General features: G+C 43.5%; 1 protein-coding gene across 5 annotated transcripts in view; it reads left to right on the forward strand.

Moving 5' to 3' along the window:
- LOC103697507 (zinc ion binding/nucleic acid binding/hydrolase) overlaps positions 1-13,997 on the forward strand; it is a 93,759-nt gene that overhangs the window by 23,335 nt on the left and 56,427 nt on the right. For 3 of the 5 annotated variants that reach the window (XM_089930110.1, XM_039133864.3, XM_088719804.2), the window contains 2 exons: positions 11,325-11,854; positions 11,933-12,034. In XM_089930110.1, coding sequence (XP_089786236.1) covers positions 11,325-11,854; positions 11,933-12,034 — 632 coding nt within the window. The remainder of the gene's footprint in view (positions 1-11,324; positions 11,855-11,932; positions 12,035-13,997) is intronic. The other 2 variants (XM_089930111.1, XM_089930112.1) reach the window with 1 other exon arrangement.

Below are 13,997 nucleotides of genomic sequence, written 5' to 3' on the forward strand. Positions count from 1 at the left end.
TCCTTCGGGCAGGCTTTATTCAGGTCGGTGTAGTCCACGCACATACGCCACTTCCCGCTGGCTTTCTTGACGAGGACCACATTGGCGAGCCATTCCGGGTAGGATATCTCCCGGATGAAGCCGACTTCAAGGAGCTTGCCGACCTCCTCGGCTGCTGCTCGTTGTCGTTCAGGGGCGGCGCCTCGCTTCTTTTGTCGCACGGGCTTGCAGGTCGGCTTCACCTGAAGCCGGTGGACCATGACCTCCGGATCTATCCCCGGCATGTCTGCAGACGACCATGCGAAGACATCCATGTTGTCCCGTAGGAAGTTGACGAGGCGACTCCTCTCGTGTTCGCCAAGGCCAGAGCCGACCTGCACGGTTAGCTCGGGAAAGTTCTCTCGTAAGGAAACTTGAATTAACAACTCACCAGGCTCTACCCGCTCTTTCTGGGGGTTGACCCGTGCCTCCATAATTTCAGTTGAGGGCTGGTCAGTTGTTGGGGCAGGCACCTCGGCTGGTCGTCTTGCCTCGTGGGTCGCTAGGTAGCATCGCCTTGCCACCATTTGGTCCCCTCGAACTTCACCGACTCCCTGGCTGGTAGGGAATCGCATCAGCAGGTGGTGAGTTGAGACCACTGCTCGGAGGGCGTTGAGTCCTGGTCTTCCGAGAATGGCGTTGTAAACCGAGGGCAGGCGTATTACAAGAAAGCTCATACCCACGGTACTTTCACGAGGGGCGAGCCCGGCTGTGACCAGAAGGTCGATCTCGCCCTCTACTGGGACTGAATCCCCAGTGAATCCAACTAGCGGAGCATTCATCCTCCGTAGTTGTTCTTTTGTCATCCCCATTTTACAATAAGCACCAAAATACAAAACATTCGCCGAGCTTCCATTATCAACCAGGATGCGTTTTACATCAAATTTATTTATGATCATGGAGATGACCACGGCATCATCATGGGGAGTTTCGACTCCCTCTAGATCATCATCTGAGAAGGAGATGGCTTCAGAGGTGCGCGGGCGCTTCGAGGAGGCTTCTTCCCCTGAGGCTTCCCCGCCGAGGTCCCGCCTCGGATAGTGTTGATGACGCCGGCGATGGGCCTGTTGGCATTTGAACCTTCAGGCTGTGCTGCTCCTTCGGCTGGCTTCTTCCCTTCACGCCGGCCCTGCACAAACCGATCGAGCACCCCTCGGCGAATGAGTGCTTCGATCTCATTTCGGAGCTGATAACAATCCTCGGTATCATGGCCGTGATCCCGGTGGAAACGGCAATACTTCCGGAGATCACGCCGGATTCTGGTGTCTGGCTTCGGAGGTGGGAGCTGGATGCAATCCCGACTCTCAATCTCCATGAGGATTTCAGCCCGAGGAGCATTGAGGGGAGTATACTTTTCATACCTCCCTTCGAGTGCACGGGCCTGCAGTGGGAACCTCGGGCGGAGTGGTGACCTCTGCTGTGGCGGTCCTCTCAACCGGGGTGGACTCTTCGGGCGGGGCGGATTCTTAGCTCGTCGCGGAGACGGGCTTCTGGGCCGGCCGCGCTCCTCGCGACGTCTCTTCTTGGGGTTCTGCTCGGTCCCACCCCGCCTAACCGCCACGGCCTCTTCTGCCTTGGCATACTTCCGCGCCCGAGCGAACATTTCAGTGAGGTCCGCAGGGAAATTCTTCTCGATCGAGAAGAGGAATCTGTAGGACCGGGCTCCAGTCTTTAGTGCGGACATCGCGATGGACTGGTCAAGCTCCCGGACCTCCCATGTTGCGGCGGTGAACCGGTCCAAGTACTCCTTGAAGGATTCTCCCTCCTTTTGTTTAATGTCAAGGAGGGTGTCGGATGTCCGCCGCTGGGGCTGGCTGGCGGCAAAGTTGCCAGCAAATTGTCTGCCGAGCTGCTCAAAGGAAGAGACAGTACTCGGCTTCAGCCCGGTGAACCAAAGCCGGGCTGGCCCTCGGAGTGTCGCCGGAAAAGCTTTGCACATCATGGCCTCCGAGGCTCCTTGTAGGGCCATTAAGACCCGGTAACTCTCCAGGTGGTCAAGGGGATCAGCCTTGCCGTTGTAAGGCTCCACCTGGGGCATCTTGAACCGTAGTGGGACCGGTTCATCTTCGATCTCCGGGGAGAAGGGTGACTTCGTAGTGAACTCGAAGTCGTTATCACGTCCTGATTTTCTCCCGTGGAGTGCCTGGATTTGGCGCTCCAGCTTCTCGACCTTCTTGTCGAGTTCATCATTCTGGAGGATCGCTGCAGCGGTTCGTTCGAGCGCAGGTTGCCCTGGAACCGACTCAGCTTCTGAAGGCTGTGGCCAGCCTCCGTAGCCTCTGGCTGGGTGCTCTCTCCAGAGGGAGGCCTGGACTTGGGAGTCCTGACCTCGAAGGGGAAGTCCGCTTGTAGGGGGCTCCGGTTGAGCTGGAGCCGGAGGAGGCGGTGCCGTTGGGATGCCCCTGGGTTGCAAGCTTTGGACAGCGGTAGCCAAGGCTTGCACTTGTTGCACCAGGGCATCAAACTGCTTCGGCCGAACTTGAGGGGTTGACTCGGCCGGAGGTGGTGAGTTCCGGACGGAATGCTCAGGACTGGGTGGAGGACGTCGAGAGGCGTTGGAAGCTCCTTTGCTTCTTAGCTTCATGGCAGCGAACTCGGTCCCTTCCTCTAGCGCCACTGTTGCTGGAAATTGGACCCGGGGGCCGCCGCGAAGCCGGGGAAGGAGGAGCTCCGCCGTGGGGACGGCGGACGGCGGCGCGCCGACTGGTGACGTCCTCCTGGAGGGGTGTAAGTCCGCCGCAGGAACGGTGGTCGACGGTGCGCCGGCTGGTGGCGTCCTCCTGGAGGGCGCAAGTCCTGCAAAAAGCCGGTGGCCGGGCTCCCCGGCGCCGGCCCTCCGATGCTTAAGTCAGAGGGGGCAGATATGTGGAGAGAGCAAGGAGGAGAATATGAGGAGAAGACAGCCGGAATATTTTAAGAAGATGAAGAGGATGATATCCTCAATTGTGTCTGTGCTGTTTGCTTCTTTTCACCCGGTCCAGGAGGGTTCTGTCCCGGGGGCCCCCTTCCTTTTCCCCCCAGGTTTTCTTTTATAGAAGGATTTTTGTTACCTGGGAGGTGACAGGAGGTTTGTCCTCTTTTGTAATAATTGGGCACGATTTGGCCCATTAATGGCGTAGTGGAGAACGGGACCGATTCGGACCGGAATCAGGGAGTTGTCACGGTCGATCGGACCTGTTGGAGTGGTTGAACCGCCGGCTGTGGTGGGCCTGGGGTCCGTGGATGGTAAGTGCATTTATTACCGAATGAACCGGCGGTCAGGGAGAGCCATACGCTCTGATGGTTCAGTGATCCGGAGATCGTCTTGAGCCGTGTTCATTAAATGACTGAGTGCATTGGAGACTTGAGGGAGTCTCATGCATTAATGGCAGGTCGTGCCGAATACCTGCGGAGATCTTATGCCTTGATGGCTTGGAGATAGTGGCAGGCTGTAGTAGAGTCGCGTGTATAGCCGCCGGACCTTTCGAGAAAGCTTGGCGGGGAGGAGTATTAGTTAAGGCATCGGCTCGGCAAGGGTGCCGAGCCGAGCTAGTCGCCCAGAGGGGCGCCCTGTGGCGGGGTTGCTTCGAGTACTCCTGGTCGGCTCCCTTTGGGCGAGCACCTTCTAGCCGAGCGCCTCTATTTGGCGCTGTTTCTAGTCAACGCTTTCTAGTTGAGCGCTTCTCTGGTCGGCGTCCGCTGGTCGGCTCTTCTTATCCAAGCATCTCTACTTTATTTTGATTGGGCGCCTCTTGGCGCTCTCTCCGGTCGGCGCCCTTTAGTCGAGCGCCTTCCTGGTCGGCATTCTTTGGCCGAGCATCCTCCTGGTCGGCGCTCTTTGGCCGAGCGCCTTTCCAGTCGGCGTTCTCTAGCCGAGCGCCTCCGTGGCGGTATGACTTGGGGTTTTTCCCCCAACATCTCCTATTCGACTTAGCGATCTGCTAGTTTAGTTTGAGGACTAGATCCTTTGCTCCTGTTTGATTATTAGCAATTGGAAATATCCTTTTCAACTTGGTGGGCCATTTGGAGAAAAGCATAACACCACAAGCTCTACCGTAGCTGAATAGGACTTCGTTGTTGGGAATTTGCCACTTAGGCAATTACCTATATGAGTGATGGTCAAGTGACCTTAGGACAAAAATTGCATCCATTAACAGACTCTTAACACTTCTCCTATCACTTAGCCTCTAGTATGTTACTCTACTTTGCTTCATGTATATTTAGAGTTGTTTGCAGCCTTTCTAATGTGCTAAGAGCTAGTGTTTTGTTGCTGGAAAAGGCTACTAATGGCTTTGATGCTGAAACTGATGTAGCAACAGGTCTGAAATCTCTGTCTTTGGTTTTATGCTTCTGGACACTTGAGTTTTTTTGTTTAAAATAATGTATATGTTGGAAATTTTGGTTGGTTTTGGACTCAACTTAATGACTAGATGGCCTAAATGGTTTGGTATGTTGGGTATGTATTAGGATTTAGATACTAATATGGACATCAATTGGTTGAAATAAGGGTTATTAATTTATAAATCTGGGAGAAATTTGCTTGCTGCAATTTTCTTGGAGGGCCTTAGTTTTAATCACAAAACACCTACTAAGTGATCTAATTTGGCAGTTTTCTTCTATAGTGGATGGGTTAATGTATTAACTTCAAGGATCTAGGTCTTAAATGGTGATTTTAAATTAGTATCAGTTTGGTTCAAGAAAAAGCTATGCAAAAAGCTTAAATAGTAGTTATCCTAAAATTAAAGGACAAATATCATTAACATTCTTAAGAGCACCAACTTATCATTAACATTCCTGTTGCCTCTCTGATATTACCAATAATCCTCTTAGACTTGATATAATACAAGAGAGTTCCATGTTACATTTTATTCAAATTTCTAGTTAGAAACTTTGACCCACTTTAAAATACTCATCCAGAGATCTAGATTAGTGCTACTTAAAACCTATAGTTGATGTGTGAACTTGTGAATTTCCAACTTCATCATGAAATTCGCTATATGGGGTGATATTATAATTTATATGTACAAGCAATGTAATGTGCTTTAATGTGGGAGGTAGAATTTCTACTTATGAAAATTAAATGAGTGGGAGGATGCTCATGGTTTAACCCAAAAGAGTATACACAAATAAATGTTTCATAATTATTAAAGAAAAGATTTATTTACTGCAGGGATAATCTCTGTAGTTTTTACTTTACAGACTAGCATGATATCTTTCTTCTCCATAGTTAGTATTTTGCCATGGAATTGTTCATTCATATGCTCTCTCTCTCTCTCTCTCTCTCTCTCTCTCCACCAGGATGATGTTTCAGGTAAAGATTTGTTGCTCGTTAAAGGGCAAAGAACTACGTAAAATGATACTTATTTGTTTGCTTGAGGCTATCAAGCTTGTAATTTTTGCTTTATTTTGTTGTTTATAGTTCACGATAAAAAACAATTTTGTTTCTTGTTGTGGTTAATAGTTTAATAAATTTGGCAGTATTCTTAATTACAATACCAAATGGTGCAAATCTTGAAGGGTTGGGCAAAGTTTTGATGCTATTGTTCACTAGTGCCACTTGACTAGATGTAGAGAAATAAATGCATTTTCTCATGAAATGTTTTAGTTTTGGAAATTTAGCTTAAATGAACAACTCTGTGGAAATGATAAGGCTAATACTAGATTTAGTTTGATGATACTTCGTACATGACGCTGCAAACGAGACACTCCCTAGGGCATCTATGTTATTCGCCCTACTTTGTAACATCTTATGTATAACTATTTGTTTATGAGCTAGATATGTTATTCCCAATTGGAGATGTCCCCCCATGTTTACCACCCGTCGGGTGGAAAAGGGACCTCTCCTGAACATAAGGAGATTTTGCAATGTGTGTGCATGTGATTCTTTTAGAAGCAGAGATTTTTTTGCGAGTTTTTCTTGGAATACCTATATCAGGACTTGAAGCCTGGCTTTGCCAACTCATAAGTTTGTCGGTCGATGGCTTAAATTTAAATCAATCATTGGTTGAGGAAGCCAATATTTTCATAAAATTTATCTCAAATCACCGATTCATAAAAGTAAATGGTTATTTGATTGGGCAGTAAACTAAAATCTCTCCAAGTTAAACTTTTATACCTCATAACCTTGAACTGATCTACTTAAATACTTTTGTCTTACAATAGAATACTAGCTCTAACCCCAGTTTTGAAGTAGTGGTTAATACATGCACAAACATTACTTCAAACTTTCTAGTAACCTAATCCAATAGGCTTCTGCATTGAAGTGCATTAAGTAAATGAGCAAGCTGTACAGCTCAATAAGTAGCCAAACATAACAAAGTAACAAACAATATAATATCAGTGAAAGTAGAAGAGTGGAGCAGTAACCAATATTTATTGAAAACTCAAATGGTTATGAAGTGAAATAATACATTTACCAAAAAAGCTTTGTTTCGAAAAATAATACTAGAATGCTTTTGAAAGCAACTGGTGGAATTGCTCTTTTCAATATCGTTGGAAGCTCATTTGTGGAAACACTAAAATACACTTGATAGCACTTAAATACATTGGTGAACTCACTTGAAAACACATGAATGCACAGAAAATTTGCAAACACTTAGTACAATTAATTCAACAACAACTGATCAAATCACATAAACACTTGAAAACCTTGGAATCACTTTATTTTGAAAACATTAGAATACATTTGGAATCACTTTGTAGAACCAAATTGATGCCACCGGGTCAGTAACCAACTATTGTACCTACAGGTCAAGGGTTCATTGATTGATAGATCCATTAGATAAGAGTTAACTTGGTCCAACTATTATTCCTGTTGGTTGGGAGTTTAGTGATGTTAACTATTATCCTACTGCCTAGGGTTCACTAATATGCCATCTATTATACCGACTTCCCAGGGTTCATTGGAACCAACTATTGTACCCGCTGCCTAGGGTTTCCTTGAAACTAACACACCTGCTGGTTAGTTCACTGGCTGACCAGAAGTATAATTTAAAGTCATAAAGCATGAAATCTTTGACTTTTAGGCAATACAACAATTAACGAACAATTCAAATGGATAAGATCGAAAGAAATGACTTTGATATGCTGATATAGTTTCAAATACATAGCTTAATTTTGATAAATTCAGAATTCAAATAGTTATTTAGTATGAAATTTCCAAATTTCACTCAACACAAGATGTTAAGGAAAAGATTAGAAAATTATGATAACTATTCTTGCCTTGACTCTACCTAGGATAGATAGTATTTTGTTGTTGTGTAACTAAATAATTTACAATGTTTAAGTGTCCATGAAGTAATTTCAATTTGTAAGACAAAACCTTCTGAATGAATGTTAACCAAAAATGTTGATTAAAGTATATTTTGAAATCTGTGGGCCAAAACCAAGCTCTTTTGAAATAGATTGTTAAACTATGTAAGGATAGTTGCAGATGTTTAGTTAGAATTTCACACTACAATCTTCTCTTCTTTCCAGCTGATGATTGTTCTCTATCTCCTTTCGTTGCTTTGCTAGTTCCTTATAAGTGGTTGAATTATTGGTTAATAGTTGGTTTAAGTGAATCCTTAGACAATGGACCTATTGACTAGTGAACCCTTGACCAATGGGTATAATAATTGGTGATTGACCTGTTGATATTGATTTAATGTTACTAAGTGATTTCAAGTGTATTTCAGTGTTCCACAAATGAGAGTTTTAAACAATGTTGAAAAGGCACTTACCTTGATTGTGCTAATTGTTTTGAAAAGCATTCTAGTGTTTTCAAAACAAAGTTATATTGGTAAATATACTTATTTGGATACTCATATAAGATGTAGTTTGACTATTTGAGTTTCAATAGATATTGACCCTCATGCTTCTGTTGTTCAACTTTTCCTAATTCTGTGTTTTTTGCTATGTTTGGCTACTTACCATGCAATGTAGATCACTCGCTTACTTATGATATTTCATAGTTAAAGACTTGTTTCCTTAGTTTACAAGAAGGTCTTAAGCATTATTGTTTTGCATATTAAAGCCTACTTCAGAAGAGGGACACAACTATTTTCATTGTAAGATAATGATATATAAGTGAACCTTGTTAGATTTTAGGGCTATGAGTTGTAAAAATTTAATTTAGATGAAACTTAGCATGCTTTGCATGATCAAGTGGCCTCTTATTTCTGTGAAAAAGTGATTTTGAAGAAAAAAAAATTATGGATTATTTTCTTTCACAGCCAGTTGTTGATTTAAATTTAGGCAATCAATTGTAATTGTACTCGCACACAGAACTTGGGAGATCTAGGTCTCGAGTCGTTACACTCTTATAAGATGTTGCAAAATGTTGATGAATTACATAACCTGGTTAATCACATTGATCCTGAGTATCCATAATGATGTAGTCAAGGTTTGCCGAACAAGTACCGGGATCCATACCGGTCGGCAATCGGTTCAGCATGGCACTGGTTCGGTACCGTACCGACATATGATACTGTATGGCGTGCTGGTTCCGAACTGGCACACCATATTTTTTTTTCAATTTTTACAGTTGAATGAATATGAATCATTTTTTAAATTTTTTGAATGAGTTTAAGTGTAATTTGATGTTTCTTGATGTTTTTTGATGTTTCTATCACCTCGGTGCATTCTAAATAATGCTTCTTGATATTTTAAAGTGATTTTTCTACGTCATTGTAGCATTGCTCTGAAACAATGCTATCTTAGGGAGGCAAAAAATCTAGCAAATCTGTATCATTGGTAGGGTCGGCGGAACCGTTCTGAACCGGATGGTTCTGGCTGTCCCGAATCGTACCAGTGGCTCACTATTACGGTTCTGACAACAAAAACGGAACACGTTGCCGAAGCCGAGAAGAAGGAAAGAGAGAGCTAGTAGGGGGAGGGAGGGAGAGAGAGCGTGACGCTAGCAGAGTGCCGTCGGAGGCCAGCGGGAAGCTATAATTTCGCGATTTTTAAATGAACGAAACAGGGTCTGGCCGTGGCCTTGCTACCTGCTGCCTCGTCCGGCCTCCGCCGGCATTTTGCTGGCATCCCACTCTCTCTCCCCTCTCTTCCCCGCTTGCTCTCTCTTTCTCTCTTCCTCTCTCCCACGGTTTCTTTCTTGGTACGGGCCGTCCTGTCCCACCGGAGAACCGATATGGTGCTCGGTACCGGTTCCTTCGACCTTGATCATTTGATTTGCAACTTCTAGGCTTTTTCATTAGCGCCAGGCCCAATCCAAATTGTAAAGAAAAAATCAGCGATTCTGGTTTTGCATGCTAGAAGTAACATAATTTTTTCTAAAATCAATTAGTGAGATACAAAATATAAATGATACAATCAATTATATGTATTGAAAGTACAATAAACATATCGATATTTAGAATCTCGTTGAGTGGCGCTGTCTCTCATAGATATCCAAATCATGTAGCATAATCAGGAGGCACGTCGGCCCACTTCTTTAACCAAGTAGCGCTGGAGTCCTGTATGTTCATCTTATAAGAAATGCGTTCTAGGTTATAATCGGTATCGGATCTCTTACTAAAGCTCTGACTCTAAGATGTATTCTTTGGCTGATAATATGGCTGTGGAGGGGTCTATCTGAATATGCCGATAGCAAATCAATCCGTAAGGTGCTCCAGGCTGCGTTGAGTAGTAGCCACTGGAAGACGATGCCTCAGACATACTACATTCATATCCGGCATACGATTTGAAACTTGATATATCTATGGATTCTACTCCAAATACAAGGTCATTTGCAGCTGCATCGTATTATCTTGAACGACCTCGAGGAGCCTGTCTCCTACATGCAATCGTATTTTAGTGGGATCTACAAGTTCGTGCACCATAGTTCCTATCCTACGTGGTATGCTTTGTCTCCCTTTCGTTATCTCTCACCCCGGGTGGATTATCTGTGGGAGCTAAGTTGAAGATCTTGGTTGTCATCGTGAGTGGTTGATAAACTAAGTAGATATATAATTTTGAGTGTATTCATCAAACAAAAAAATAAGACAATGAAAGAGCGGACTGTCATTGAGATAAAAACGTGTTAAGCATATAAGCACTTTTGACTTTACTTGTAGTGGTCAGTCATGCAAGACGGGTTTGGGACTCACCGGTGAATTGAAGACCACCCTGCGGTTGTGTCGCATGAACAATAGTTTCATATCCTCCACTCCCTCCTTGGCCATCATATCCATGATCACTAGAACTATCATACTACTCATACTGCTCTCCCTGGTCTCTGAATTCGAGTGAACTTATTCTTCCACTCTCTCCATTAGGGCTGCAACTGCCTTTTTCTTTCTTCAGGTTGTGCTGAGCAGCTGCCTGCTTTTCTTTTGTGCCCTTCTCTTCCTGGCTATATTGGGAGGATGGATGTCGTCCTCCTAATAGAGTCGACTGGGTAGTGTGATGGCCGCGTTTAAGCAACTCTCAATTATATCTTTGAGAGGATGCCTCTGACAAAGAATCATGTGATGATTGACTCCCTAGTGACCCCTGTGGTTGATCAATTTGAAGGACGCGTGGAATGTTGCGATCTGTCTATTGTCGTACATCCACTCTAGCCTTGTTGCTTATGAAATTGGTTGGTCGTGGAGGCGATTCTAGCTCACCAAAACTAATATTGTACCATTCTACCCAAAACTAGGGATTAGGATAGTTATGGGACACTAGTCCCTTCATGGGATGGGATGGTGGATTGAAACTTGGTGGTTCAGTCGGTACAAAGGCTGGTTCAATCGGTACCGAAGTGTAACTAGATTGGGCCACCTAGTTTTGAAAAGAAAAATAGAATGTGGTCTTTCTTGGTCCTTTAATTACAAGGGTTGGATGTGTGAGCAGATACAAAGAAGAGAGTGGGAGAGAGAGAAAGAGAGAGAGAGAGAAAGGAGAGCAAATCTGGCCCCCCTTCACTGTGATCTGGCTTCCTCATTGTAAAAACCTCACACATTTGGTAAGTTATGAGCCTCCTTTTAAGATAAAAACTATATTTAAGGATGTTAAAAATATATCAATATTCATTAAAATTTCTTTTAAGATAGGGTAGAAAAATGAAAAACAAAAAAATATGTCCATGTAAAGTATCGAGATGCAGGACCATCCCAAGAGTCAGGAAGTACCTTCTCAGTACCACATCTTTCTAGAAAATACTGGTAGAGGACTAGGTGCTGGAATTTCAAACCTTGAATAAGCTTTTCCATGGATAATACCATTTCATGCATATGACATTTATTTTAAATTGACTGTAACTATCCTCGTTAGTTTGTTATATAATGTTATTTCTAAGTATGTTGTTCTTTGTAGAATGCTAGTTGTTGCTAGTTAATTATACTTTTTCAAATTGTTTGCAGACACATGCCTAGCCAGAGGAGTGAAACGAAAGTTGACCCAAAGCACGCTTCTTCAGTTCAAGTTTTGCCCAAGATCTAGAAGTGAATCCAGTTTAGTTGATTTAGACAATGATAAGGAGAAGGCAAGGAAAAGGGGATCGACTAATGAAAGTGACCCCAGTAATTTTCCTTTATCATCTAGATATGGTTCAACTAGAATGAGTGAAAGGATGCAGTGTGCATCAGCCTCTCCATATCATTCTCTCAGCAGTTCAGAGACCTGTACTGACGCTTCCCTTGAAGGTTTAGTAATTGAAGATGCTGTCATTTCTAAAGTGAAAGATCCTCTTTACTCTCATATGTTTCGTCAAAGTGTGAAGACACAGATACCTAAGCTTGATACATGTGGACCTGGAGATGCTAAATATGTGGAAATACTTGAAACTTTTATAGTTGGTTGTAGATTCCATGACAATGCTGAGTTGCGGCAAGGGGCAAGCATATTCCTTTTGAGAGACCCTCAAAATTCCAAGGATAGGCATGCCATCAAGGTTTACCTTTTCTTTTACTTAGTTTTCTATACTTTTGTTATTTTCCATGGTAAACATGGACTGATTTCTTCTTAATAGGTGCTTTCTGCAGATTTTGATGGAAGGATGCTTGGATATTTGCCTCGAGAATTGGCCAAGTATCTGTCTCCTCTAATCGATAATCACCATATAAAGTGTGAGGTACAACACACTATCAAAAAAAAAAAAAATCTATTTTTTTTGGTAACCAATATACTTCAGGCAGACTGCTGCCACTATTACGATATGTGGTTCCATGCCATGGCTTGTACTTGACAGATCGCAATTGGCTTGTTTATGAATGGAGTATAAATTCAGATGTGCTAATTTTACATATTCAACTAACGTGTTTTGTATATGACTTCTGTAAATTTATTTTTTATGCTTGCTTTTCATGTCAGCTGTTTCATGTATCGTGGGAAAGGAATTCTGTATATTTAACACAATTTGTTATTTTTTAATGACCTTACAGTATCTTAACAATTTTAAACTGTGAGCATGATGTATTACTACCATCTTTGGCACTAAATTTTGAATATGAAATTGATTAGATGTTTTTTGATGTATTAATCTCTTCTTTTGTTTGTTGATGGAAGAATTGAGCCTTAGGTGGGTCCATATGGTGAACAGATTGAGTAAGCCAACCCCTAGATGGGTTTGAAGATTGCTTCTATTGGCTGTATTTTTCGTTCTCCATTTGTATCTAGATTTTCATTTTTCATCATTGTATTTATGATATTGCTTTGGTACTTTACAAAAGTTTCATTAAATAGCTTGATTTTGTCATGTTGAATATTCCAATTAATTTCTTAGGAAAGCTCCATAGTTATTTTACAATTTTCTTGTGGTGTCATCTATATGTACACTTAAAATATTGAATGATTTTGCTTCTGAGCTAGCCATTTTTGTTGCTTGAGCCCCTAAAGATATGTATAATGCAACACATATTGTCTCGTGATTTATCAGTAACTCAATTCTGTGTACTTGATTTCAATACATGATTCTAAGGCTGGGAAGGGGCTTCTAGCTCTGGGGGTTCTAGGCCAGGGGAGGGCAGCTGCTCCCCATTAGCTCCTCAGTCATGAAGATTCTCTTGTGGAATTGCCAGGGGGCGGGGAAGTCGTCCTTCAGCCCGGCTTTTCGAAGGTTAGTCAACCTACATGATCCGTCTATTTGTGTGCTCCTAGAGAATAGATTGTCAGAAAGAAGCTTGCAGAAAGCTAGAAGAAGGGTGCCCCGCTCATGGGAATTCTATGTAATTGAATCTCGGAGGATGTCAGGTGGGATCATTGTTACATGGTAGTTGAATGTTTGTAAAATTGATGTCTTCAATCAATGCAGCCAGAATGTAGTTATGGTTATATCTGATGAAAGTGGGCCGCCATGGGTTTTGTCAGCCGTTTATGCTAGCACTAACTTTAGAGAAAGGAGGAGACTATGGGAGGAGGTGAGTTATCTAATCAATTAGGGACACCCAACAATGGTGGCCGGTGATTTTAACTGCATAGATAGTCCTATGGAAAAGAGGGGGGGCAAGCCTTTCACTCACAAGTTGGAGGTGAGGGAGTTTCAGGAATTCATTATGGAGAATGGACTGGTGGATCTAGGTTTCTCTAGGCCGAGGTTCACATGGTGTAACAACAGGCTGGGTTGTGCTAGGGTATAGAAGCGGATTAACAGGGTCTTCGCCACGGCGGGGTGGATTCAGAATTGGCCGGAATTCAGGGTAAGCCATCTGCCACGTATTGCATCAGATCACTGCCCTGTGCTGATCAGCACCTCCCCTCATACTCAGATTAGTGGCCCTTTTCATTTTGAGAAACTCTGGCTCTCTTATCCACGATCCTGGGAGGTGATGAGAGAGGCGTGGCAGAGACCATTGCGTGAGGATGCAGTGCATAGGGTCACCCGCAGGTTGGAGATGACAAAAAGGCGCCTGAGGAGATGGAACAGACTTGAGGTGGGGAATATCTTTAGGAAGATTGAAGTTGTCGAAACAACTATTGGAGATCTTCAGGCCAGAGAGGAGCAGAGGGGTGGGTTGACTGATGGTGAGCAGATGGAGCTTCGGGCAGAATTGTCTATGCATCACTCCTTTTTGAGGCAGCAGGAGACCTTTTGGAGA

Source organism: Phoenix dactylifera, chromosome 4 (assembly GCF_051530095.1).
Source record: "Phoenix dactylifera cultivar Ajwa chromosome 4, Ajwa_hap1_PhDact_Kaust_v1.1, whole genome shotgun sequence".
Lineage (NCBI taxonomy): Eukaryota > Viridiplantae > Streptophyta > Magnoliopsida > Arecales > Arecaceae > Phoenix > Phoenix dactylifera.